The 24,618-nt window shown below is 51.5% G+C and overlaps 5 protein-coding genes across 5 annotated transcripts; 3 read left to right on the top strand and 2 right to left on the bottom strand.

Moving 5' to 3' along the window:
• Positions 1–415: 415 nt before the first annotated feature.
• On the bottom strand, positions 416–6,612 carry COCSUDRAFT_43037 (hypothetical protein; the record flags this gene model as incomplete). The annotated part of the gene is made up of 12 exons (XM_005646541.1): positions 416–568; positions 1,292–1,435; positions 1,781–1,867; positions 2,237–2,395; positions 2,726–2,854; positions 3,196–3,309; positions 3,609–3,791; positions 4,336–4,370; positions 4,968–5,122; positions 5,536–5,636; positions 6,181–6,256; positions 6,512–6,612. The coding sequence occupies 12 exons, from the start codon at positions 6,610–6,612 to the stop codon at positions 416–418; spliced, it is 1,437 nt and encodes a 478-aa protein (XP_005646598.1).
• Positions 6,613–8,009: 1,397 nt separating this feature from the next.
• Positions 8,010–9,746, top strand: COCSUDRAFT_17250 (NADH-quinone oxidoreductase; the record flags this gene model as incomplete). The annotated part of the gene is made up of 4 exons (XM_005646540.1): positions 8,010–8,129; positions 8,440–8,553; positions 9,010–9,189; positions 9,651–9,746. Coding segments are annotated over 4 exons (510 nt in total), but the record flags the coding sequence as incomplete, so codon positions are not given.
• A 1,155-nt stretch (positions 9,747–10,901) lies between these two features.
• On the top strand, positions 10,902–15,309 carry COCSUDRAFT_48044 (hypothetical protein; the record flags this gene model as incomplete). The annotated part of the gene is made up of 9 exons (XM_005646539.1): positions 10,902–11,091; positions 11,348–11,367; positions 11,667–11,814; positions 11,903–12,001; positions 12,425–12,484; positions 12,866–12,913; positions 13,310–13,375; positions 13,840–14,019; positions 14,696–15,309. The coding sequence occupies exons 1-9, from the start codon at positions 11,034–11,036 to the stop codon at positions 15,307–15,309; spliced, it is 1,293 nt and encodes a 430-aa protein (XP_005646596.1). The 5' UTR covers positions 10,902–11,033.
• A 1,199-nt stretch (positions 15,310–16,508) lies between these two features.
• COCSUDRAFT_53946 (hypothetical protein) lies at positions 16,509–19,399 on the bottom strand (the record flags this gene model as incomplete). Its single annotated transcript, XM_005646538.1, has 6 exons — positions 19,157–19,399; positions 18,747–18,860; positions 18,362–18,475; positions 17,914–18,068; positions 17,278–17,418; positions 16,509–16,632 (listed from the first exon to the last, which is right to left on the bottom strand). The coding sequence occupies exons 1-6, from the start codon at positions 19,220–19,222 to the stop codon at positions 16,509–16,511; spliced, it is 714 nt and encodes a 237-aa protein (XP_005646595.1). The 5' UTR covers positions 19,223–19,399.
• Positions 19,400–19,805: 406 nt separating this feature from the next.
• Positions 19,806–23,641, top strand: COCSUDRAFT_56482 (hypothetical protein; the record flags this gene model as incomplete). Its single annotated transcript, XM_005646537.1, has 8 exons — positions 19,806–19,997; positions 20,324–20,403; positions 20,749–20,852; positions 21,007–21,077; positions 21,395–21,574; positions 22,077–22,199; positions 22,781–22,900; positions 23,405–23,641. The coding sequence occupies 8 exons, from the start codon at positions 19,806–19,808 to the stop codon at positions 23,639–23,641; spliced, it is 1,107 nt and encodes a 368-aa protein (XP_005646594.1).
• Positions 23,642–24,618: the final 977 nt, after the last annotated feature.

The following is a 24,618-nucleotide window of genomic DNA, read 5'->3' as shown; positions in this document are numbered from 1 at the left end:
GCTTCAACGTTCTCACAGCTTAAAGAGACGAGTCATGCAAGCCACTACCATACGCACAGCCCCACATTAACAAGAGGCAATGAGCAATCACCGCCCTTCCCAGGTCAGCGGACACACAGAGTTTAATTATGCATGCATCAATAAGTTGCAGGTAATTCTCTGAAATGCAAAATATAAACCTCATGACAGTTTTGAGACCAATTTTGGAAAGCTCTTGTTGAGCTTGACCCATTGGTGATCAGCCTTCCTTGAAATGATGAAAACTCTTTCGAGGAAGAAAGAGGCATAAACCCGGGTCCAAACAATTCACCCAACATGTGGGGTGCAGGAATGATGGTGCTGACTACAGTGTACTAAGGCACCCATGATATCCACAATTGCAAGCCCCGTGAAAAAGCGTTCCCTCTTTCTAAAGTCAAAAGTGAGTCAGCGCTGACCTGGCGGCGGCCGGCGACGTCAGTGGCTGCAGCCCGGCAGCGGTCAGCTGTACTGTGAGCGCCGCGATTTCGCGCTCGTACTTCTTGCAGCTCGCGCGCGCGGCTGCCACTCTTGGTCCTGCCTTCTCCACCTGCATGAACATTTTAATTTCTTTGGTGCCGGAGATGCAACGATTTCTGTTGAGTGACAATGCTCATGTAGGACTCTCTCCTGTTCTCAAAGGACAGTGAATTCTTTGATTCTTCTGATTCAGAGGAGTCTTGCATTCTCAGAAATTCGATTGAATGCTCTGGTGCAGGTGGTATTTGTGCTCATTTCCTGACAAGGCACACTGACCACTTCACTGTGAGGTAAGTCCTGCACTGGTGCAAGCAGACACTTTGTGCTCGCCACAGTCAAAACCCGCACAAGCCCTTCAGGCGCAGAAGTGGTCTTGTAGCAACAGCCGCTGTCATTTATTATCTTTGCGAATGCCGTAGGTGCTGGCCCCCTCATAAGCATTAGATGAAACAGAAACCGTGTGTCTCCAGCAATAAGAGTCCAAAGAGGCCTGCCATGATTCTCGGGCACTGGAATTTCAAAGGAAATCAAGGATATGAAGATCCAGACGCCCTTATCCTTTCTAGGGCATGTTTGAAGGAAACATGCGTCTTAGTCAGTCATCAGATCTAGCAGAGTCGCTACCATTGACCTTAGAGGGATATCCCAAGCCATGCATTGGAGCTCAAAGGTCTTCCTTGCTGTGTCTGTGTATGGACAGCCCCCACCGCTGTCTCACATGGGCTTTTGCTTGGGCTTCTTGAGCCCCTTGCGGCACCTGTAAGCACCTTTAAAAATACTCCAGAGGGCTCACCTGTTCGCGCAAAGCGCATGCTTCGGCTTCGCGGGCGGCGAGAGATTCTTTGAGCGCGGTCACCTCAGAAAGTCCGGCAATGATTGTCGGCTTGCGTGGGCTTGTCTTGGCGGTCACTGCGTCCAGCTTCTTGTGCAGCCTCTCCTGCGAAAGAGCTCAGCATGCATGTTGTCAGAAACACACTCGGCAAGATTTGCACGGCAGTCTCTGCTGCGAACAAGCTCAAGCATGCATGATGTGAGAAATACATTCAGTAAGATTGGCACGGCAGGACTGTGATCTCTCGCAGCTTCTGCGCAGCTGTCCATCAGTTTGTAACTTGTCATGACCCTTTTTGTGTGTTGCAATTTGGAATCTCTGGCAGCTGTGTCCTGCAAAACTTATCATGCAGCCTGGCGCTGCCAACCTCCCAGACATGCATGCATAGGGCTCCCAGGGCATGGAATTGATATGAATGAAATATGAATGAGATATGAAGGGTGCATGCACCTTCTGGGCGGATGCTGCTACGGCGCTCCTCTCGGCGTGTGCCAACTTTTCCTTCAGCCGATCATTCTCGCCCTGCAGGTACCGCACCTAACACCCCAGAAAACAGAATTTTCACTGCCCGCTCTTCCTGCCTCCCGCCTCTTCAATACATGATGCTCAAAATGGCAGACATTATGATAGGCTCCACTGTAGGAGCTGGGGCCTGGACATGAGAGACGACGGCTATTCAGAATGGCACGCGATTCAGGGTCCCCCTTGCGCTGCTGAACAAAATACAGTACCGAGCCATCAGTTATTAGGAGACATCGTTTCACCCAGGTCCTCATGGTTGCCTTGTCTCTGGCATGCTAGACCTCCTCTCCTTATTCACGCCCCACGCTTCATGAAAGGGCCTATCTCTTCTCATGCATGGAATTCTCATTTAAACAGAAGTGTATGTTCAGCAGGGGCGCTCACCTCTTCCAGGTGCATCTTGACCGGCACGACGCCCTCGTCCTTGCCGCCTCCGGCGATCTCTCGCACCGTCGCGCGGGCCGCCACGGCGCGCACGCGGGTTAGCTCATCGTTTAGTAACGCCAGCTCGCCCGCCAGCTCAGCGCCGCGCTCCTCCGACGCCTGAAGCATGCATTGCATCTGGTCAGGACCATCGCTCTGCCTGGGGTGAGAGTATCAAATCCGAAGGCTGACCCTGTCCAAGAATTGTGGTGGTAAGCAGTCCTGGATCTCGTAATATATGCACGCAAGAAGGGTTGTGAGCCTCTTGAATTTAGGATAGCAACACGAATGCTTGGCAAGGTTGCAACTGTTAGGTACACAAGACTGCAAGTGTAAGATTTGTTCTCAATTGTCCAGGAGCGTAGCCCTGGTCTGCACTGAGATGCGGTGCATAGATTAAGTATCCTTATCCTCCATTGCTGAGGGTATGCCACAGCATAAGTCCAGCACCGTCTCCTTTGTTTTGCTCTTTGTTTTGCTGGAGCAGGTGAGAAAACCCCACACCTTGAGCTGCGTGTTGGTCGCCGCCAGCTGGCGCGCCTTCTCGGCGGCTTCCTCCGCCTTCTCGGCAGCTTCCGCCTGCGTGCGCGATGAACGACTCGTTACCTCTTTTAAAAGATATGGCCGGCTGGACGGCTGGCCAGTCCCTTCCAGCCGGTTTATGGCTGCCTTTGAACGTCACATCGAAACATGGCTTAAAAGTTGCCAGCTTGCGCATACAGGGTGCCATGCATATCAGGGAACTTGACAGGAAGTTCTGCATTCGATGGACGCTTGTGCAGAACGAATGAGCACCACGACTATTTGACACATACTATTCCACCGTCACATTAGTCCTTCCTGCCCATCCGTCCTCGATCATAATGTATGGAAAAACAAGTCGGAAAGTGCCAGAATGGTGCTACACTGGGACCACCAACCTGCGCGCGCGCGACTTCTGCCTCTCGCTGTCTGGCCACGGCTGTTAGGGTGGCGCGCTCGTCGGCCGCCTCCTGCAGCCGCCGGCTCAGGTCCAGGATGCTGTTCTGCAGCTCCTGTACAGTGTGAAACAGCAAAAAAGTCAGCTGCGTGAAAAGTACTGGGGTGCATCTGATGCTGGTCCAAAAATGGTGGCACCACAAACTTGCTGCAAACCGCCAATCAGGTAGAGGGACGGAGGAGTGCCATGCTAGGCACAGACTGGACCCCGCTGTCATGACCCATGCGATCCTATTCACCCAAAGGTCATCGGATGCTTTGCGTGCCATCAGGTCCAGGCTGGGTACCATATACTCACAATGTTCCTGTCTTGGCAATGTCTGGCGGTTCCAGATTCAGCTTCCAACAAGCACACCTTGTTCTCGACGGCGACCGCCTTGGCATGTTCCACCTGCACTGCGGCCGAATCCAGCTCCTTGTCCTTGGCGCGGATCTGAGCGTAGCAGCCCTTGTTGTCGTCGGTCAAAGCTTGGTTGGCAGCTCGCACCGAGCGCAGCTCGCTCTCCAGTGCGGCTATCGCCTCCGAGAAGCCCGAGCCCTACGAGTTGCGTCATATGTACTTTGGTTATCTCACCTTATGGCTGCGTTCTCCAGATCAGGCAGATCACATCGCCCTAACCGAGCTCCCTGGCCTTTCCTGGTTCCATTTCCCCTCCTTACCGGTCCATGCCATACTTGTCTCTTGAAACGCGTTTGTTCTTGCGTCCCGATTTGGCTGTGCATCATGCTCTAACATCCTGTCCTGTGCGTGTGTGGCTCTTGCACCACACTATACAATGTTCCCAATGCAGCATGCCGATCTTCAGTAAAGGGTGCGCGGCTGCTTTTGATCTTTCCCTGGCTTCTGTCGCTGAGTGTCCCACAGTCACTTCAGTGCTGATCCCACTGTATATGCACAATGGACGACGCGCTGTTTATCCCTCGCCAAACCAAAATCTGCAAAGGAATTTGCAACATAGAAAGGAAGGAAGCTGCGTTGTCAGGCGTGCCTTGGGCAGTGCTGCAATCTGCGCGGTGAGCTTGTCGGCGGTGCGGCCGGCGGCAGCAGCCTCGGAGCGCGCCTTGTTGCGATCAGCCGTCACATCCGACAGCTCCTTGGCCTTGGCTGCCAGGTTGGCTGGGAAGGCATGCACAGCAATGAGTCATCGTTTGTCTTGATGATCCTCTGCAGGCTCCAGCATCAAGCTTCGTTGCAGGCCTGTCATGATTGGAGTGCTCAAGCAGTGCCAGCTTTATGCTTATCCAGCTTCCCAAAGACAAGACTCGGCGTGATTGTTCCGCATAACATCAACAAGCTCTTGGTTGCCAGTTGGGCTGCGCATGGCATGCAACAATGGCGCACGAATACTATTGAAGCTGCTTTGCAGGCCCTTAGGTTGAGCCCTTTCTCAGGTCTGGAGGGCCCAAATTTGGTATGTCTTAAGGAGGTCTGCATCCTTGCAGGTCTGGTTTATATCCAGCTGCTTCCTGACCACCTGTATCACTGCCACTGCCAGAGCAGCTGGCAGCAAGAGCTTCAGGGCATGCGGTGACTGTTGCATGCGTGTGAAAGCCCAGAGCTTCTGCAAGGCTTGATTATCCCTTTCTGCCCACCTGCACCCCCACTGTAAATAGGCATGCAAGTGCTGCCGCTTGGATCCTGCCACTCCCCAGACAAAAACAGATCCAGATACTCATTTGAATGGCTCTAAGGCAGCAGAATCCGTCGGCGTACCTTCGGCGGTAAGAGCGCGCTGAGTCAGAGCCTCGATGGTTCCAGAGGCGGCCTTGAGGGCGCGGTCCTTCGTCGCGACGGCCCCATTTACGGTCGTCAGTTCCGCCGAGAGCGCGTCCGCCTCCTTCTGTTTTGCGCGCGCCTCGTCCCGTAGCCTGCGCGGGTCGAAGACCCCTTGATCGAGGGGATTGACCCAGGGTACCAGCAGACTGTTGGCAGCTGACAAAAGCTGCTGCCCATGTGGGCAGATGACCCATGATTTGGGAGCCAGTAAATTCAACAGTGGATTTTTAGACCGAAGAGCAGTGATGTATTCACTGCAGCCTGCCGGAGCTTCTTTTCTGAGAGAGAAAAGGGGTGCGGCGATGGTGTGAAGATGCGTCATGCCAGCACATGCGGATGCAGATTTGCATTCAATGTGCAAGGTTTGCTGACCTCAGCACTGGCGGAAGTGCGCATGCTGGTCTTTGCCCGCTGTGTTTGGTGGCTGTGCGCTGCTTGTTGTGACAGACATGTCAGCATTTCACAGACAGATGACCGGCAATAGGAGTCACACTACGAGGTACACCTGGTCATCTCGAAGGCGAGGCCGCTGGAGTTGACTTCCGGGGTGTGGCTGCGAGAGCGGGGGAACCCCGATGTCACCGAGGGGGGGGACCCAGCCGAGCCCTGCGCCCCAGCAGATATTAGCTTGGGGTTAGTCACATATTATTCATACTCATATGCATGCTGTTCCTGCCAGCTGAGATCATGTTTGTCTGCAGGCCATCTGCGCCGAAGGCTGCGTGCAAGCCAAACTCCTTGATGGGCTTCGCAGAACGGAGCAATAGCCTTTTCAGCCCCCAGGCATGGTGTTGAGTGGTTCCGCCAGCCGGGGCCACAGATGTAATATCTTCAGAGCCCAAGCCGCACCCCAAAAGTGCCCAGGGTGAGGCCGGCAGCATTTCTGAGGTCATGCTGGCCAGAAGGGCATGAGAAGAGCCAGCAGCTGCTGGACAAGGTGCAGGCTCACTTTTGCGAGGACACCTCCACAAAACATCCTGATTGCTGATGGCAGTGGTGTCTTTGCTCGGTTGTGTGCAATCGCAAACACTGTGCAAGGATGCATTCCTGAAACATGGTACAGTGCGGTTTGTGATTGGTGTAAGCAAGCATACAGACGCTTCTCGATCGCAGCCGTCTGCTCTGTGATTGCTGAGTGAGGCTGACTCACCAGGGACTTGCGCAGGCGAGAGGACTTGGTGTCTCGTGGAGTGATGCTGGGCCTGCCATTCGCATTCCTCAGGACCCTGTTACACAACCACCCCCCATGTAACTCAGTTGGGGGATATTAGAGCCATACATGCTTCTTTATGACATATAACATTCACACTTATGCTTTGCTCATGAACATTTGGTCTATTTTTAAGCCCCAGTAGCCTGCAGTCTGCACAGAGCCACTCCTTCGAATGGAAATCTACAGGACCTGGCAGGATGTCTGGGAAGCTGGGTGGATGCTGCAGCAAGAGCGAGGGAGCACAGACAGCTCGGCAGGGAGTGCTTACGAGCTTGTGGGGGTCTTCGGGGTGCATGCCACATCGGGGGCTTCGTGGCTGGCTGCAGACACATCCACGCACAGGCCTGCTGGGTTCTTCACTTGCACCATGGTCACACCAATCCTGCAGCCAGAAAGGTTTCGTTTCAGGTTGCAAATAGAGTACAAGGCTGCGCAAGGTACACCATTGTTCCATGGAATAAATCACAGAGTCACTTGGAAATCTGGTCGATCTAAGCTGCGCTGCACTGCAACAGCAGGGGGCCTGTAGCAGGCCACATGACAACATCGCTATGGCGATGCAGATGGCGACATTTTCTTCGAGCGGGCATCGGATTGGGTTTGTCTATTGAAACAGGCAGTTCCTAGACTCGAAGAAAACACTTCTGTCTTTGCTGTAAACAAGGCCTGGATGGTACAGAGCTTAATGTCCAGGTCCAAGCTAGCCTCACTTCAGCACTTTGATGACACATCAAGGACTCGTCACATATGCACATCAAGCATCTCTGCTATCATCAATGCAAGCTCTGGAGGGCCCACACCTTCTAGGCACCAACACCCTCTTTCAAGGAAGACCAGAGCGCCTGCTTCTGGCGCTTGCAATACACCAGCTACTGCACAAGAACTCACGCTCTCGCACACGGGATACAGTCAATCATGAGATCTGCATGCAACGAGCAGGATCCGACCGTTTGTCCGTGACAGGTCGCGACAGGTGCGGTTTGAAAACCCAGCGTGGTCAGGAACGCCCGACCGCGTCTGCAGACCAGCTGGCCAGCCACATGCGCAATCAGTAAGCCACGCTGGCATCACTGATATTGCTACCTTTGGGCCAAAGTTTTTGCAGGAAAGCGGCATCGTGTGTGCTGAGGACTATTTGGAAGAGGAAATCTAGTGTTTTAACAAGCTGTTGATCGAGAAGAGGAGGTGAGCAAAGGCAGCTGCTTGCGATGCTCAGGCAGATAGGGCAAAGCCTGGGCTCGCGCCTCACAGCCGCGCCATGCAGCAGCGCAGCCTTACCCGCGTTCCAAAGATCCTTTGCAGTCGTTTCAGAGAAAGGTGAGTGCAGGAATTTCCCTTCTCCCTGAGATTATATTCTTCTAAGTGCTCAGGGGTTTGCCTCCCTATGGACTGTCGTTGCTGCCGCCGTCTGGCACTTAGGAAGCATTGTAGGATCAATGACGTATTCTGGTCAATAATGAAATGGCATCAGCTGTCCCACATATATCTCGGTCACATACAAGATGCTGGCAGGCTGATAACAGCAACTCAGGCTTTCTGGCAGCAGTGCTCATCGTTCACCTTCCCATGCTGCTCGCAGTTGTCCTTCTTGTACAGTAGGGCTTGATGTTGTTGTGGACATCGAGCATCGTCCACATATTTTCATGTGTCTAGGGACCTCTGTACAGGCGCTTTCCTGTGAAGTCTTCAGTGCAGTGTTTTTATCGTGAGATTAAAACTCGATTATTCTCCTCGCAGAGACGAAGAGGGTGGGCGACCCAGCGCAGCGTGAGGTGCCCAAGGACATAGCTGGCATCCTGGATGAGAGCGCACAGACTCTGTTCCTGACAGAGATGTTCCGCGGCCTCAACCTCACACTCAAGGCCTTCTTCGACAAGAAAGTCACGGTGCGCATGTGTATGGCTTCAGAAATGCCAGCATGACACTTTACACAAGCTCTTCAAGTATTCTAGAGAGCTGCACCGTCTACCTTCACTGGCAGTGATTTGCTGCAATTGGAGGCTGGCACTGTGTTTAGAACGTGCCGGACTGCAGTCTTTCGAATGGTCCTTGTGGGGTTGCCCATGTCCGTTCAGTCGTTCTTGGGGACGTGGTGTTCTTGCGTGGGGAGACATTGTGAGTATCACCAGCACGTCACAGTAAAGGGCCTGTCACGCACACTTGTGTGGCTGACCCTTTGCATGACCTTCCCCGCAGATCAACTACCCCTTTGAGAAGGGCCCGATCAGCCCGCGGTTCAGGGGGGAGCACGTACTGAGGCGGTACCCCACAGGAGAGGAGCGCTGCATCGCCTGCAAGCTCTGCGAAGCGGTGAGCTCAGGGTTTTCTGCTGTGGAATAAGTGTCCATGCATGACTGCATATCACGTGGAAGGGAACTCGCTGCTCTGAGTGCCGCCTGCACACAGTTCAGAAAGGTTACCTGGTTTGGGCTAGCTTCTGCAGCACTCTGGCTTGCAATGCTAGGCCCTGCCGCGCACGGGAGACTACTGGCATCAGGATGTTCTTGTGCTGTCTGCTAAGCGTGGCGCGTCCTATATCTCCCTAGGATGCCCAGCATCTCTCTAGGATGCATTTTTTTCCGCGCATATTTCTCGTTTGTCGCAGCTGCAGGTGAGGTAGTGTCATTTTGGAGATCATGTGACTGGGCAAATCACATCAACACATGCATGCCCAGTCCACAGCTGGCCAGCTGCCTGCTCCTGATCTGCACCTTCTCCTTGCTGATTAGTCGACGAATTTGTCACCGTGCTGGCACATGCGCGCAGGTGTGCCCGGCGCAGGCGATTACGATCGAGGCGGAAGAACGCGAGGACGGCAGCCGCCGCACGACGCGCTATGACATCGACATGACTAAGTGCATCTACTGCGGCTTCTGTCAGGAGGCGTGCCCTGTCGACGCCATCGTGGAGGGGCCCAACTTTGAGTTTGTCACCGAGACGCACGAGGTGAGGCTTACTCACCCTTAGTCATCCTTGGGTAGCCATCAGTCACATACTCAATAGAAAGGTCCAGGTCGGCAGGAATGTAAGGCAGATTAACAACCAGCAAGGGTACCCTTTTTGTGCCCGTCGTTACACTGGTTTGGAGGCTGTATGTGGATGGAGGGGAAAGGTGGCATGAAATGGTCATTGGGCCAGACCATGGTATTGTCAGCATGTAGGAGTGTGGAACCCTGGCACAGTCTCAACAGGTGCAGTGCTTTATGGAGTGCAGGAACAGGCAGGGCTGCAGTAGGTGTGTGCATGAAGTGGCAGTGATTTTGATTGACTCCCACTCGGGTGGGCATCATTCGTGGATTTTTGAGCAGGATATCAGAATGTGACGGTAGGCGTGACAACATATATTTGGCTCTGTCTGGACACCCAAGAAAGTGCATTCTGAGTCACACCTGGCTGTGCTGCTGCAGGAGCTGTTGTACGACAAGCAGAAGCTGCTGGAGAATGGGGACCGGTGGGAGACTGAGATAGCAGCCAACCTCAAGAATGAGTCGCTCTACCGATGAAATGGCTGCGTGGGCCTTGCTTGTCTGTGCGGTGGGACTATGGGTAGTCAGATTGCCAGTGCCCTCGCCAATCAACGTTGAGTTCACATTTTCTGACCCCGAGTGGCTTCAAGAATAGGACTGGATTGTACGGCCTGAAGCGTTTCAAACAAGTTGTTTGCGAACTACTGGTATGTTGGTTTCTCAAATGTGACTAGATTGAGGCTGCAGCTGCTTGCCGGGCCCTCTGTTTGTTTCCCTTGCAATTGTAAGGCTTGAATAAGACTACTAGCAACCACTATATCAGTACTAATGTGAAACACTCTGAGGCTGGTGATGCGGAACTTCAGGCTGGCCTTCAGGTACTGGATGCAGCGCTCCACCCAGAGCTCCAGGTTGTCCACGCAACCGTGCGCGGTCACTTGGTCGAATAGGCGGCACAGCAGCATGTGCAGGTTGGGGGTACACATGCTAGCTGGCATCCTCTGCGGAAAACAGCTTGCTTCACTGGATGAAGGCTGCTGTGGGAAAATTACCTTTGTTGTCTATGTCCTTCTTCTTCATGCATACACACTTTGCATCGATACGGTGAGTGTCATATATGATATAGCAGGCTCCATTCAATGTACTCCATGTCAGCTTAAAAGTTGAATCTTCACCCAGGTTCTTGATTCCTCGTCCTTGTCCGATCAGCATGTTGCCCTTGTACTTTGTAGCCTTGGACATTGCACACTGCCAGCATTCAGATTATGAGGACTCTGGCGTGGTACAAAGGACATATAAATGACGGAGTTCGATCAGGCTGCCAGTCAAGGCTTTACTGCTAGCCAACATGGCGACTGCTGCGGCCCGTGACCGTCACTGACGCTGGCAGCTGGCAGCCGTCGGCCTGTCACAGTGTGACAGCGGCTGGCTGGCTAGCTAGTTGGCTGATCAGCCAATCAGACTAAAAGGCTGTGCGGCGCGCTTTGAATGTGTGAGATCTTTCCATTACTATGGTGACACTTGAACTGCAATTTTTTAAACCATAGAACGTGAATAATCCTCCTTTCCAGCGTGCCAATGTCCCGCCTGCTAGGCTGGCCTCCGGTTTCCTAAGTTGGCTTATGACAAAATTGGCGCGTTGGGTTGACGGCATGTGACTCACTATAACTTGCGGATGAACAGAAGCCCAACTTTTGTAATTTGTGCTTAGCAGAGCAATCTTTTCACGTCAAGGGAACGACGAAGTCCTTTTCGAGGAGCCCTGTCCTCTGCCACAGCGCACCATTTGGTGTTACACAGACCGGACAGTGAGCGCGGGTGCTCATGGCTTGCAGCCACCCTACCCGTCTGCAGCTCCTGCTATTCTGTGCCATATGCATCGGTAAGCTCCTGTTCATCCTGAGCGCAGTCCGTTCCACGTTATCCTACATCCTCGCGCTAGCTTGCCTGTGAGTCATATTTGGTGGATGGCATTTCGTTCTAGGAAACGTTGTCAGTGCACCCAAAGTAAGGCTTACAGTGCATGCGTCATTGTCTGGGTGGCTTAAGGCGTAAGAAATGCTCTTGGAGGCCTGTTACTGCCTGTTGCAGCAAGTCCTTCTCGCCCAATCTGAGGTCTCGTGTGTTTCCGCTTGCAGGACTCCAGAGTTGCGCTAAAGTGAGTATTCATGGACCTTCGAAATTATGTTCGTGCTTTGATACTGACCTTTATTATTTCGTGGCTGTGGTCCCAAAGAACGTCCTTGCTTGACGGTTTTGTCGTGTCTGGGCAAAACTTGTTGGACAGTGTCTATCAAGAATGACAAGTTTTCAAATCACATGTCTTCCACTTATTTACCAGCTATCCCTGCCTTTTGGGAGCGCTTGATTCTCATAGGGTGAGTGAGGCTGCCAAAAGGACAACACTGAGATTCACGTTGTACCTGACTCACTTTGTGGCTTTCCTTCTGGCTGAAGGCCACCAAGCTGGATTTAGTCACAGCTGGCAAGGAAGCCATGAAAACTGTGGTCAACGAGACATTGCCCCAAGACCTTCTGGATGTAATCGCTCCGGTGGATGAGGAGCTGAAGGCCATGGTCAATGAGACATTGGCTGCATTTGAAGGTAGGACGGGAGCTCCACGCTTGATCTCTCTTTTGTTTCTTGGCACAGCCTATTTTATTCTGGAAAGATCTGTGGCTGGTGTGTATAGGCAAAAAGAAGCTTGACTTGAAGCTGAAGCTCAATAAGTTCAAGCCTCAAGCTACCCCTACGCCGATGGTCACACTCCCACCACCAACCAATATTTCAGGTGATTCACAGCTTTTGTTCTTTTGATAAAAAATGTTGAGTAACTTTGAGCTCTGATGGCGTCAAGAGCTTGCCAGTCAATCACCGTGAGTCGACATGACGCCCCTTGACGGGTACTATTGTTGGACCTGTGACGGCTCCGAGAGGTGTGTCATGATGCGTCATTGCGCAGTGTTTGCCAATGACTCAATCTGAAAAGTCATCAATGGAGTTTCTCAGCAATACATGACGATGTTCTATTTCCCATTGATGTGTTGGCTATTGGTATTTCAAACTTTGAAAGTCACTATGGTGCGGTACCTAAATAGCCTATGGCATAGCTCAGGAGCGTATTTTTTAATGTGATACTATGACGTTAGTAATGTGAGTCAACTGCACCGTGGCACTATATAGCAAGTTGAGTTGTGCCTTTGCATGTGCACAGTCACGATGATTCCAAACGGCACGTCAACACCCCTTCCTAGCTCCACAACAAACCCCCAAGGTAAACCTCATGTTGATCAATTGTCTTACTTTTTTAGTGCCCCAATGGTGACTTGTTACCACTGACTCAGATGTCATATTGTCCGCAACATTACCTTACAGACAAAACTAAACGAATACATTCAATTCGCGTTCAACGAGCTGTCACAAAAGTGTTGAGTGCGGTGCATGTTAGCTGCCTCGAGGGAGCTCCTAGGAGATCTCACTCTTGATTGCCAATCAGTGAACAAGTGCAGTCTGGGTTTACTTTTTGTTCATTGCTTTGAGCGCTCTTAACTTGCTACCTTTAACACTAGCAGTGAGTAACTCAACTAAGATTATTATATCATATAGATTGCATTTGTATATGATGTGATGATAAAGGAATCTTTGGTGCTTCCAGTTACCAGCAGCATGGCCGGTAGCACGCCACCTCCAGCTACTCCCTCATGTGAGCCACTTCCTTCTATAGGAACTGAGTTTTGCATGGCAAATCCAACTCGAGGTCCAGGTCCAACCTGAAGTTCACGTCTTGATAGGCTGAAATGTGTATACAGTCTCACACTGTGGCACAAATTAGATGATAGCAGTGGCCTCATAATCGTGCATGATGCCAGGCATCGTAGGACTTCAAATGGAACCCATGAATAAATTCACAAATCATTGAGATGCATCAGCATATGGTGCCCTTGGATTAAAGGAGTGTCTTCTAGGTGATGTGATTGAGTCAAATCTATCCCTTTATGCATGCAAAGTATGTGCTATCTGCTGAATATATTTATATATGAGACAACTTTGAGATAGGGGCATTATGCCATAGCAGTGCTGACACTTTTGTGCCTTGCAGTGCCAAGCAGTACTACACCCGACATACCAACCTCCACACCAACCCCCACTAGTACTAGCACGTTAGGTGGGTCATCCGAATCTACAAGTTGTATTATTAGACATATTTCGTCATGCCAAATACTAAGTGACTACTAAGTATTATAATCCACCCCGTATGTCTGACGGTGTGTTTGACTCTGAGTCACATACTCAGTCGCAGTCACGCAACATCCATATCATATTCAGTGGGCTCGAAAATAGTAGGGTGTAAGTACTAAATTCAGTAATTGTCACAACGTTGTACAGCGTAGTACGCCGTACAGTGACTTTATCCTCTCACTCGTAGCACCCTCATCAAGGAGCTCCCCTTGGGTTCACCCACCAAGATCCAGTACGAACACAACGTCTATCATCAACATCACTTTAGAGGATCTCAAACGCTATAAGATAATATTATCCACATTCAAGCCCTGGGGAGGGTTTAGAGTTCAGGGTTAAGAGTAGGGTCAAAGAAATCATGGATCCTAAGATGTCTCTGGTTGTGTGCAGTTCCCACCTGCTATGACGTCCTGGGCCCCAACCTGTGCAACGGCTTAGGCCCTACCAGCACGAGTGGTGATCTCTGCACCGACCCCGTCACATGCGCGTGCACGTCAACAAGTGTGGACACTGTCTGCTTTGGAACAAACGGCCTCTGCTTCAGCACACCTTCCAACTACTCCCAGTGCGGTGCGCCCTCGAGGACCTCCTTCATATCATATTCAATGAAAAGTTTTCATCATTATTATTGTTATAATCAAATGTTTTCCTGCCAAGGGCAAGGTGCGTGCTTAAGATATTACATGCATCAATTCCCAGGATGTTGAAGACGATGCATGTAAATACATGGGATACTTGCTTGAGCATTGCAGAAATTTTCATTGAATGTCATCAGCTGGTGAAGTCATGACATCCTTGAATTTCCTATCTTACATGAATCATGTGACGTATCAATAGTGCCTAAAAAGTCTTGAAAGTAGTTATTATTATTATTATTATTATTATTATTATTATAACGCGCTTCAAGCAAAAGTTTTCCTGCCGAAGGCAAGGTGCGTTCGCAGACAAGCTGCATGTAAAGGCTGCCAAATTCCTGCCCCTTGTTGGACTCGCCAGATCCAAGCAAGACCCAATGACCCGTGGGCACGGTGCTCAGTATTTGTACTGGCCCCCGCCAGCCGGGGCCATAGTAGTTCAGGAACCTTAATTTGTCATCATCCAGCCTAAAGCCTGCACACAAGCACTGCTAGCAGTCTTTCGCAGCTAATATTGCTATCTTGAATGGCTCAAATGTTTTTCCTTGTTGGCAGTTGCTCAGTGATCCTAGGAACTATTTCATTCATATCTGGTGTGGGCTCTTATGCAGGTCTGTACCAAGATTGCGCGGCCGCCCCCATAAATCTGGGATTTGAGGAGCTTACCGGGAGAGTTATTGGAAACCCTTTCACCTATGACGGCTTGTCTTTCTCAGCCACCAACCAAGACTCAACTGCATTTTTTCAGATAGTTACCCCGAGCACCGAGACGTTTGCAGAGATTCAGTCCGGGGCGGCAGCTCTTGAGGGCACCTATGAAGGCCGCCGGACGGGGGGTGTTAGATTTTCAACCCAGATCTTGGTTGCTACTGACGGCAACATTTTGACCGGCGGCGCATACGTGGCCGTCCCTGCCTACCTCAATGCCATTGGCAATGGCCGCTCGAGTATCTATACTACCACGACTGGAGTGCTGGCCACCGCGCCACAGCCCACTTGCCAGAGCAACAGCTTCCCTCTCCTCACCCCTGTTGGTCCCCCCGGCGGCAGCCCCGCCAGAGTGTTCTTTGCCAACCCAGGCAATCCTTGCATCGTGGACACGCTGACCCTGTTCACAACAAACTTCGGCCCTAACGCCTTGGTGGAAGCCAGAATTTCCCTCGATGATTTTGTGGTGTGCAAGGCAAACAGCGCAAGCGCGCTCCAGGGAGCCCTACCTGGGTAGACGTTTTGTCAGCCAGACTTCAGTTTTTGTCAGCCAGACATATTTGTCACACCGAGACACAAACACTGCATATGGCATTTGCATCATTGCCGCAGAGTGCGGCGCCAGCATGAATATTAATGCCTTTTGCAAATTTGCAAAAATGAGAATTTTCATTGCTATTCGAGATTGACTCAGTTCGGAATTGCAATGATATAGCAACTTGCAGCCTGGCCTGTGCCATACTAATGATTTACCTTGTGAGCAAAGTTGGCAGCCTTGACATGCACTGCATGTCAGCCTGCTGGCAGCATGCTGAGCTTGTCTGCAGACGTACGATGCCGCACTGCGGTAGTCCTTGTGCCGGGCTCAGCCATTGACATTCACAAATTGTTGGCAGTTGCCCGGGAAGTCGACTAGATAGCGAATTGAACCTTCGTGCTCTTCCGAATTCGCGCATTTTGTGAGCGCACGCCCTCGAGGTGCGATATTACCGGGGGTACTAAAGGTTTTCAGTAGTACCCCCTTACTGAGACCTAGCTTTGGGGTTTCACCCAGGGGTGTTCAGACGGAACCCTGCTATTTGCAAATGCCTTTTGACGTCAGATCAGCTGCACAGTGATTTGACACTCGTCTGCAGGCTTATGCCAGAACGCGCATCCAGAAAAACTTCTTGTCAAGAAGCATGTGTACGCATTGTGCAGAGTAAGTGTCACACAACATGTGCAACTTGCAAACACCCTTTCGCAAACACCCTTACGAGGCATATGCCATGCCCATGCATGCCAGGGAATTAGATATAGAACCCCCTGGCAACTCTTCCGACTTAAGACAAGCTTGAAGTCTGTCCGATGCCGACACTTATCTCAGGGATCGCAATGGTTTTCGGAATCATCCTGCCTGCCAGCCTCAGTGAGAGCTGGAAAGCAACGCACCATGCACTGTTGCACTAAGTTGGGAGTCGTCTTGATGATCTTGATCATGTCTCATAGTCAAAATAAATGTGACCGGGCCCGGGCTGTGTGCAGTGTACGTTTGATTGCCAAACCAAACTCAGGTCTTACAAGTCCGCCTCCCTAGAGCCTGACCAAATAATCTGGAGGCCTCTTGCTCTTTGTATACAGGTCCTGCGTAGGTCACAGACTCGACAGCAGATACATTGCATATTGTGTCCAAGGAGGACATAAGAAAGAAGCGATGACATTTTTCCTGCCCATGATTCACGAGAATATAAGCACAAGCAAGAGCACAAGAATTGCAATCAAGAAGACTATAAGGCACAGCTGCCCGCGCATGCCCATCTTTTTCAGCACATTGTTCATCTTTTTCTGCGCGGCCGCCAACCTGCCACAGAAAAGACATCCATGTCATGTCCTTCCTAAAGGCTCTGCTGGCATGCATTTGCAGGTTTGTGACAGTGCTCTGCCTTACTCCTGACCTGGCCTGCACTAGCTATCAATTGCTTTCATGGCTCACACTTGAGGCGTCATTGCATGGGCACATCATGTTACACAACATGATGTCACTGCTGAGGGCAGTGCCAGTGTACCCTCAACTTGGGGTGGAATGACATCCAAGCTTCTCCCGATAGATACTGGAACAAAAACACCACGAAAGAGGCCCAGCTCAAGCCCTCCTTCAAGGAAACGCTCCCTTCGAGCGCTCACCATGGTCACCACCAACAAAATCTGTGCTTTGTGCAGCAAGTTATTTTGTTTCTCAGTGCAGCAGTCTGCTGCATCCTGTATTGCAGCAGACTGATTGTTTCCGTCGCCCGCCATTTCAGGTGTTATAATTATTAATATAATTACAGTGTCGGCAAAACCCAAAGCCCAAAGGCCGTAGGCATACACACAGAGTGTCTGCAGCCACATCTGTGGGGCCTGAAGGTCTGGTCTGCAGCCCATATGGAGTCATACTAAAAGTCTAAGTCCAAGTGAGGCGTTTTTCCCGGGTGTAGAGCAGTGCATGGTGGGTTCAAAAGATCACCTGTGGTGTGTAGTCTCCACTTCTTCATCCAACTCGTCCAGCATGCGGCTCTGGGATTCAAGCTCCCCATGAATTTCCCGCCCCAAGCCCCCTAATTTCTCCACATGCTGCCCCAGCTGATCCAGCTCATCGTCCTGCTGCCTGCGCCAGCAGGGATGGCAGCCCTTAAATTGCTCAATTATTAAGGAACCCTTAATAACCTTGTTAAGAGACCTTGTTAAGTCTCCAACCCCAATTTAACAGGCATTTCTGGCATTATAATGTTTATAGCTAAGGTTGTTAAGGGTTTTAAGTTAAGTTGATAACCACAGCAAATCTGACTAAGGCCTTAATTGCCAAGTCTGTGCGCCAGTGCACGATGCACACAATCACAAAAGCCAGCATATTTCCCTGCAGCGGGCAAAGTTTGTTTTGATCAGATTCCCCAGTTCTCTCACTGGGCATGCCAAATGCAGTATTGTCGTCCTTCACCCTGAGTGCTGGTTCACATCCTGTCCTCAAGCACTTAAAAATATTCGCCAGTGCACCTCCTGATGGACTCGCCAGTTCCAATCAATCATAGGCACGACGCTCAATATCAATACCCGCCCCCTGCTAGCCAGGTCAACTTGGGTCTGACTAAAACTGTCCCCGCACCTGAGCAGCAGCTGTTGCCGGTCCCCTTCCGAGTTGATGTAGCGGTCGTTCTCCAGCCCAATCGCGCTGCCCAGTTTGCCCGTTGGCGTGCCCGGGTCCCCCACACTCAGTGACACGCTGTGCTGAGCCTCCAACGAGCGCATCACCCCCTCACACTGCGGGGAAAGAAAAGGGTTTACGCAAATCCTGGATGTTGCTCGACTGGAGCCACAGGCAGGAACATTGCAATGTTCTAATATCATCCCTTCAGCAAGCCCATAACCTGCCGACACTGCGGCCAAAAGAAAAGGGGCATGCTTGGTTGACTGCTCTCGTTGCATGACGCAGCACCGCCCAGTGGTGTAACATCTTCTGAGCCAGTTTTCAGAGCTACAAGGGGTTCAAAATGGAGCTCAGCTCCAGCATGTTCTGATCACCCATGATTCTGTCATCAAGCATGTGCGCGCACCTGCCGCCGCGTCTGCAGCACCCATTTCCGCCGCCCGCTGATCTCCGCCTGCGACAGCCCGAATCGCGCCATGTTCTTCTCTGCCACGTCCACCGCCTTCTCCATTTCGTCCACCTGCGCCCGGGTGACTCAGCATCATTGAAAGGTGACTCAGCATGCGGCATTCTGTGAAGCCGGGGCCTCCTGGTCGCGGTTAGCAAGTTTTCGTCCGTGTGACAAGTCATCAAGCAAAGCCCTTCATGTGATTGGTACGGCGGTGAGAGCTTCATTTGAAGCTCGCAAAGAAAGCATCAGGAAGGCATAGTCTATTCCCCACATTGCTACCACTGAGTCACAGCATTGGTGCAGTGCTGAAGAATAAAAGTATATTTGGGCTGGGACGCGCCTGCCAGGCTATGCTCTTGCACTCATCCTCGATCTCGCTCTCCAGCCGCTTTTTGTCTGGATTCGTCTTCCCCAGAGACTGCCACCTGGCATGCTGAGACTTTGCTTTCTCCAGCTGCATCAACAACCTTGATGGTTCAGCGAAATACCTATGAGACTTCAGACACGTCTGGCAATTGTTTAGACAAGGTACTGCATAACAGACATACAGTTGCTGCGCAGATGCACGGGATGCCTGCACTGCTAGGGAAGTCAAAGCTGGTCAACTTGCTGTCAGGTGCAACTCAGCAAAATTGGGAACCATTCATTGACGTCAGTCATGGAGTCGGAAAACCATAAAAAGCAGTAATGCTGCCATGCAAGGAAAGAATAGCACGGTTTCAAGCACATTCTCAAGTGCGAGGCACTCACCGAGGCTTGGATGTCATCTTTGACAAGGTAGAATGGATCTGTAGGGGTCCCTGTCGACAGATCCATGTCTGATACGTCTTTTTATTATCTCAGGAAGTTTGGAACAGTCGGTGCTCCCAAGAATCCCTCACAAGCAACTAGTGATCTCCCACTGACTTGCGCGCTGCCCCTGTTCTTGGACGCCAGAACTTCCGTTCCTCCTTTCTTATGTATTTGCAAATGTTTCGATGTCTCAATCCTGTTGCAAAGCAGAGCTGGATGGGGACTTCCTCGCTTGCACAAGAGGCAAGGGAGGGGGTTCTCTACAACTTGATAATTAGAGGGAATGGAAAAGGGTACTTGTCAAATAGTCACTAGATTTGCTCGGCTGAGCTGGCCAAAAGATTTTAACCTCGCTGTCCGCGCAGGCAAGCATCTCTCGCAGTACAATCCAACTGGCTTGCGTTTTCGTAGAAAAGGAGTGCACTGGTCGAGCTCGTGGGTCGGGAACGGCAATTTGCGTCGGGGATGAGTTCGAGGCAGCTCGGCGATAAGACGTTTTGGTAGCCGCTGCCGCCCTGCGGTAGCTTCCTCGTCAGACACCATGCAGCATTCCTTGTTCAGAAAGTCAGCCCCTGCGGATTCCAGCGTCGGATGGAATCTGAACAGGATGGCGCGCGTTGGGCTGGAGGCAGATCGGTTCACGTGCTGTGTCAGACCGAGGCGCAGGCAGCAACAGCTCAGTAATATTCGATTCAGGAAGGGCCTGGTTTACTACTCCAGGAGACAACTGGAACGCACGAAGCAGGCAGTTCAAAAGATTGAGCCCGCAATTGAGGCGGCCGTGCAGACACAGGGCCAGGTGCAGAAGCAGATTGCCTGGGCAGCAGTGCAGCAGCTCAGAAAGACCCTGGACTTTCGATCGTGGACGCCACGGGGAAAGGGACTTGTGCTTCTGAACCTCCTGGTGAGGTCCCGCCCTGCTAGTCCTTGCTGCTGGGAAGGCCCAGAGTCACTTGCATCTGACCTCATCAAGTATGTAGCTTCCTGGCTGTATCCTCTGTAGCTTCCTAATTGCATACAGCTGGTATTTTTTTTGCATGGGCTCGCTGTTCTTCTCTTATCCCCAGTACAGATGCTCTTGTCCTGTAAGAGAGGCATCAAAATTGCTGTTCTTGTACCGCTCAGGTTGTCCTGTGTGCCAGCAACTGGGTAGTGGTCAAGGACTGCGAGCACTCCTTCGACCCCTTTATCTTCGCTCTGTTCAGGTACATATTATTGGCCCTTGCACACTTCATTTGTAAGTTGGCCACTCGGCCTTTTGGTGCCGCTAGTGCTGCATGCATAGGCACATCAACAGCATTGCCATGGATTGTCATGTGCGCTGCGCATCTCTATTGCTTCCTTTCTCAACTTATAGGCCTGGAAGATGCAGCGAGTTGTACTGTTTGTGTCACTGCTCACGAGCTGGACACCCTGTCTCTTAGGTTCCTGGGCCGACATGCATGGACACAGATTTTGCAGGCATTCTACCTCCAACATCATGTCATGGAACCAAGTACTACTCTCTCTCTTATATGCGATGGCTCAATTGTGCTGGGTGCTTGCATCAGGTTCACAGTGGCCGCGCTCGCGTTTTCGCCTTTCCTGAAAAAGGCGCTCACCTCCAAGCTCATACGGCGGGGTGGCCTCGAGCTGGGCTTCTGGATGGCCCTAGGTGAGCTGCGATCCTTTGCATCACAAGTAGTGCAAGAGCGTTCTCCCGTTGCCTGGCACTATGCTCTGCATGCATGTCCTTGGTGTTCAGAGGAAGTATCTCGCTTTCTGTTGAAGAAGTATGCCAGGCGAAGCTGACAAGTGTATTCACGCAGGGTATCTCACGCAGGCGCAAGGTCTGATCACCACAGACGCCTCTCGCGCTTCGTTCATCTCAACCTTCACAGTGAGTCTTCAAATTGTCCTCACTGTCACTCTACCGTATATGGACCACGTATAGACACATGCACGCCCCTTGCAGCACACAAGGTTCCAGCTAGAGAGTGCTTGCTATTTTTTTCCTGGGCAACAATGTCACTGGAATGTACTTATCACTCGCGAAGATGCTGCCTGTCAGCAGAATCACCTGTCTGAAGGGACTTTTTCTCCTGTGGCAGGAGGAATTGCTGCACCCTTTCCACAAGCAGTCATATCCAGGGTAGAGCTCTGTCACAACTTGCTGTGATGCCACATGTTTAAATGCGCGGGCCACCTTCCGCGCAGGTGCTGGTGGTCCCTATGCTGGCGGGAGCTTCCGGGAAGGCGCACGTGAAGCCGCTCACCTACTTCTCAGCGCTCATGACTCTTCTGGGGGTGGCTCTGCTCGTGGAGAAGGGCGGAGCCTTCAACCCAACTCAAGGGGACGCATGGAGCCTCGCAAGCGCTATCTTCTTCGGCGTGCAGGTGGGCATATCTTCAGATTCTTCTTGGCTGGAGTATAGACACAAGAGGAAGGGGATGGGTATTGGTGCACGTTGTTTGGGCTTGAAGATGGGTAGAGGAGGCCTGTCTTGGTGTGCTGTGTTTCTGGGGTGGAGGACAGGCAGAGGAGGTGTGTCATGCCGCGAGCATTGGGGAAGGAAAAGAGGCATGAGGGCTCAAAGCTACACTCTGTCCTTTCGCATGCCACCCGCATCAATATCTGGCATGCTCTGCCTGATGATCCTCCCCCCAGAGGTTGTTCGCTGAAATGGACCCATGCAACAAGGGAACTCGGTCGAGTGGAAGACCCGTGCATGTGCTGGTTGAGTGGATGCATATTGCCGTACTGGCACCAGTAACTGCTTGTCCCTGACACACGGGCGTTTGAGCAAATTTGACCTTGTTGACCAGTCTGCCACAGTCCGCCCAAGCTCAGATTACACTGTTTTTGGAGGACACACGATGAAGTGTATTGATTCTGCAGGTGTTCCGGACTGAGATCATCAGCCGTCGCCTAAATAAGAACGCCGTTCTTCCGCTGATGGCCGCAGCGCTCACCACCGTCGCCGGCACTTCTCTGGTCGCCGCGGCCGTGACTCACCCTCAGGTAATCAGCAGTCATGAGTATTGTATGTGGACAAGTAACGTCTGTATTATTGTTGTGTTGCTGTGCTGCAGTGATGTGTTGAGAGTCATGGCAGCACAAGCCCTTATGTTTTTGCAGATGTGCACTTCCATCTAAACTGTTTCATTTGCTGTCATGGCTTTGATTTCCAGTGCCTCAAGATGACGTCATTTGGTAACCTGGGTCCTGCTGGGATGGCATGAATCGCAATGAGTGTCATGGGATGAGTCATGGCTCAGCAGGACCAAGTTTCGCAAATGGTGCCACCTTGCACATGGCAAAAAGGCCGCTGCCTCCAGAAACCGATAAACTTGAGTCCTGTAGTGCTTGGGCTGTGGGTTTTGAAATGATGCATCGAGTCAGGCTGTGCTATCTGATGATTAGGAGAAGCTTCCCTGAGCTATAGCTATTTGGTTCTGCACCACCTTGATGGGCAGTGACAGACTGCCTACAAGACCAATGAGCCTCAGGTGGCTCCCAAAAGGTCTCTAAAGGTTATAATATATTTTGCTAAATTTGATCACTCAATCTAGTCCTCACAGTGGTCTGTGGTCTTACTGCAGGCGGTACAGAATCTGCTGGCGCTGCCAGCCCAGGTGCATGCGATGGTCCAAGGGGGGATTCCTTGGTGGCAGATCATGTACACAGGGCTCATGTCCACCGACGCAGTGCTCATGATCGAGGTGGGTTCTGACCTCCCAAAGTGCACTTCGCCAGACAGTCTGACCTTAGACGTTTTGCGTTTGTAAATCTCGGGCCTTTAGTGCCCAGATGTTCTCTAGGCGGGACAATATTTCACGTGACATCTCAGGCGCGGTGCTGGAAGCTTGCCATGGCTCGGATTACGGGGCAATCTGTTACTTTTGAGGCCTGAAAGACAAGAGATGGGAAGATAATCCAACCTGCGTCAGAGCGTGCATTCAGTGGTCCACACAGGAGGGCCACTTTCCAAGGATCTGTGCTTGGTTGCCCTTGTCAGATCAGCTCCGGGGTCAATCTAATATGCCATAAGACAACTTGGATTAGGAACACACAATATAGGACCCATTGCAGCAAGTGATGCTGTCTTTGACCTGAGATAGAGCCAGCCAATGCAGCGTGTGCCCAGCATGCATCTGGAAGAACATCAAAATCCTGGTCGCACCTCACCAGAGTTTTTGAGAGGTCTTGCTTGCCTGTGTGCTCAGGTGGTGGCGTTGCACGATGTGTCTTCCACAGATGCAGCCATCATCTACACGATGGAGCCAGTCTTAGGCGCAGGCCTGGCCTATGTGGTGCTAGGGGAGCGGTGGGGCAGCCTCGGATGGGTGGGCGCAGCTCTGATCATTGCCAGCAGTTTAGCAGCGCAGATCGTGGGCACCGAAGAAGCGGTAGTTCCCGAGCCCGAGCCCAAGCCCAAACAACTCAAGACTGGCAGGCGATAGCGGCTAAGTGCTCACATCAAGAGCTGCAGCTACAGCAGAGGCAGAAGGAGCATCGAGGGGGCGGATTTTTAAGAGTGAGGTTCACAATGGCTCTGATCATTGCCAGCAGTTTAGCAGCGCAGATCGTGGGCACCGAAGATGCGGTAGTTCCCGAGCCCAAGCCCAAACAATTCAAGAGTGGCAGGCGATAGCGGCGAAGTGCTCACATCAAGAGGTGCAGCTACAGCAGAGGCAGAAGGAGCGTTTGAGGGGGCAGATTTTCAAGGCTGAGGTTCAGAATAGCTCTGATCATTGCCAGCAATTTGGCAGCGCGGATAGTGTGTACCGAAGAAGAGGCAGAGCTTGAGCCCAAGCCCAAACAACTCAAGGGGTGTGGGCGATACCAGCTGAGCGCCACATACAGATTTAAGCCACAGCAGAAGCAGCTGAAAGGGTGAGTCTCAAGGGCGGCAGGCAATAATTGCTTAGATAACGCAAATTATTTGCGCTTTGCATGCACTCTCGGCACAGTGCGTAGGGAGCGCGAGAGAGGGAGAGAGACAGAATTTCCTGACAAAGTGATGCACTCAGAGAGAACAATCAGCCTAGATCATTATAGCGAATGCAGAGCAACAGACCACCTCGAGACTAGCAGAAATAACCAGAGCAGCTGCACAGACTTTTGAACAGACGTGCGTCAGGACAGAAAGTCCGATTGTGCAGGCTCCTGTTTTGTTCATCTCCTTCTGAGGAAATTTTGCAGAATCAGAGATCGCACTGCATTTTTCAAGAAGAGGCACAGTTTGCTTGCGCTCTTGATGACCATGAGGTGTCCCAGATCCGCTTCTATTTTGCTCATGTATCCGAGAGCATGACAGAACTGGAAACATTTTTTTCTTGTTTACTGGCAGGCCGCTAACGGCAAGCTTAAAAATTTTGGAACATTATACAGATCAACGTGTTGGTCTGTCCGGCACATCAATTCAATCGCCTGGTTG

The sequence above is a fragment of the Coccomyxa subellipsoidea genome (assembly GCF_000258705.1).
Source record: "Coccomyxa subellipsoidea C-169, whole genome shotgun sequence".
Classification (NCBI taxonomy): Eukaryota; Viridiplantae; Chlorophyta; class Trebouxiophyceae; family Coccomyxaceae; genus Coccomyxa; species Coccomyxa subellipsoidea.
This window is presented reverse-complemented; position numbering and strand designations above follow the sequence as displayed.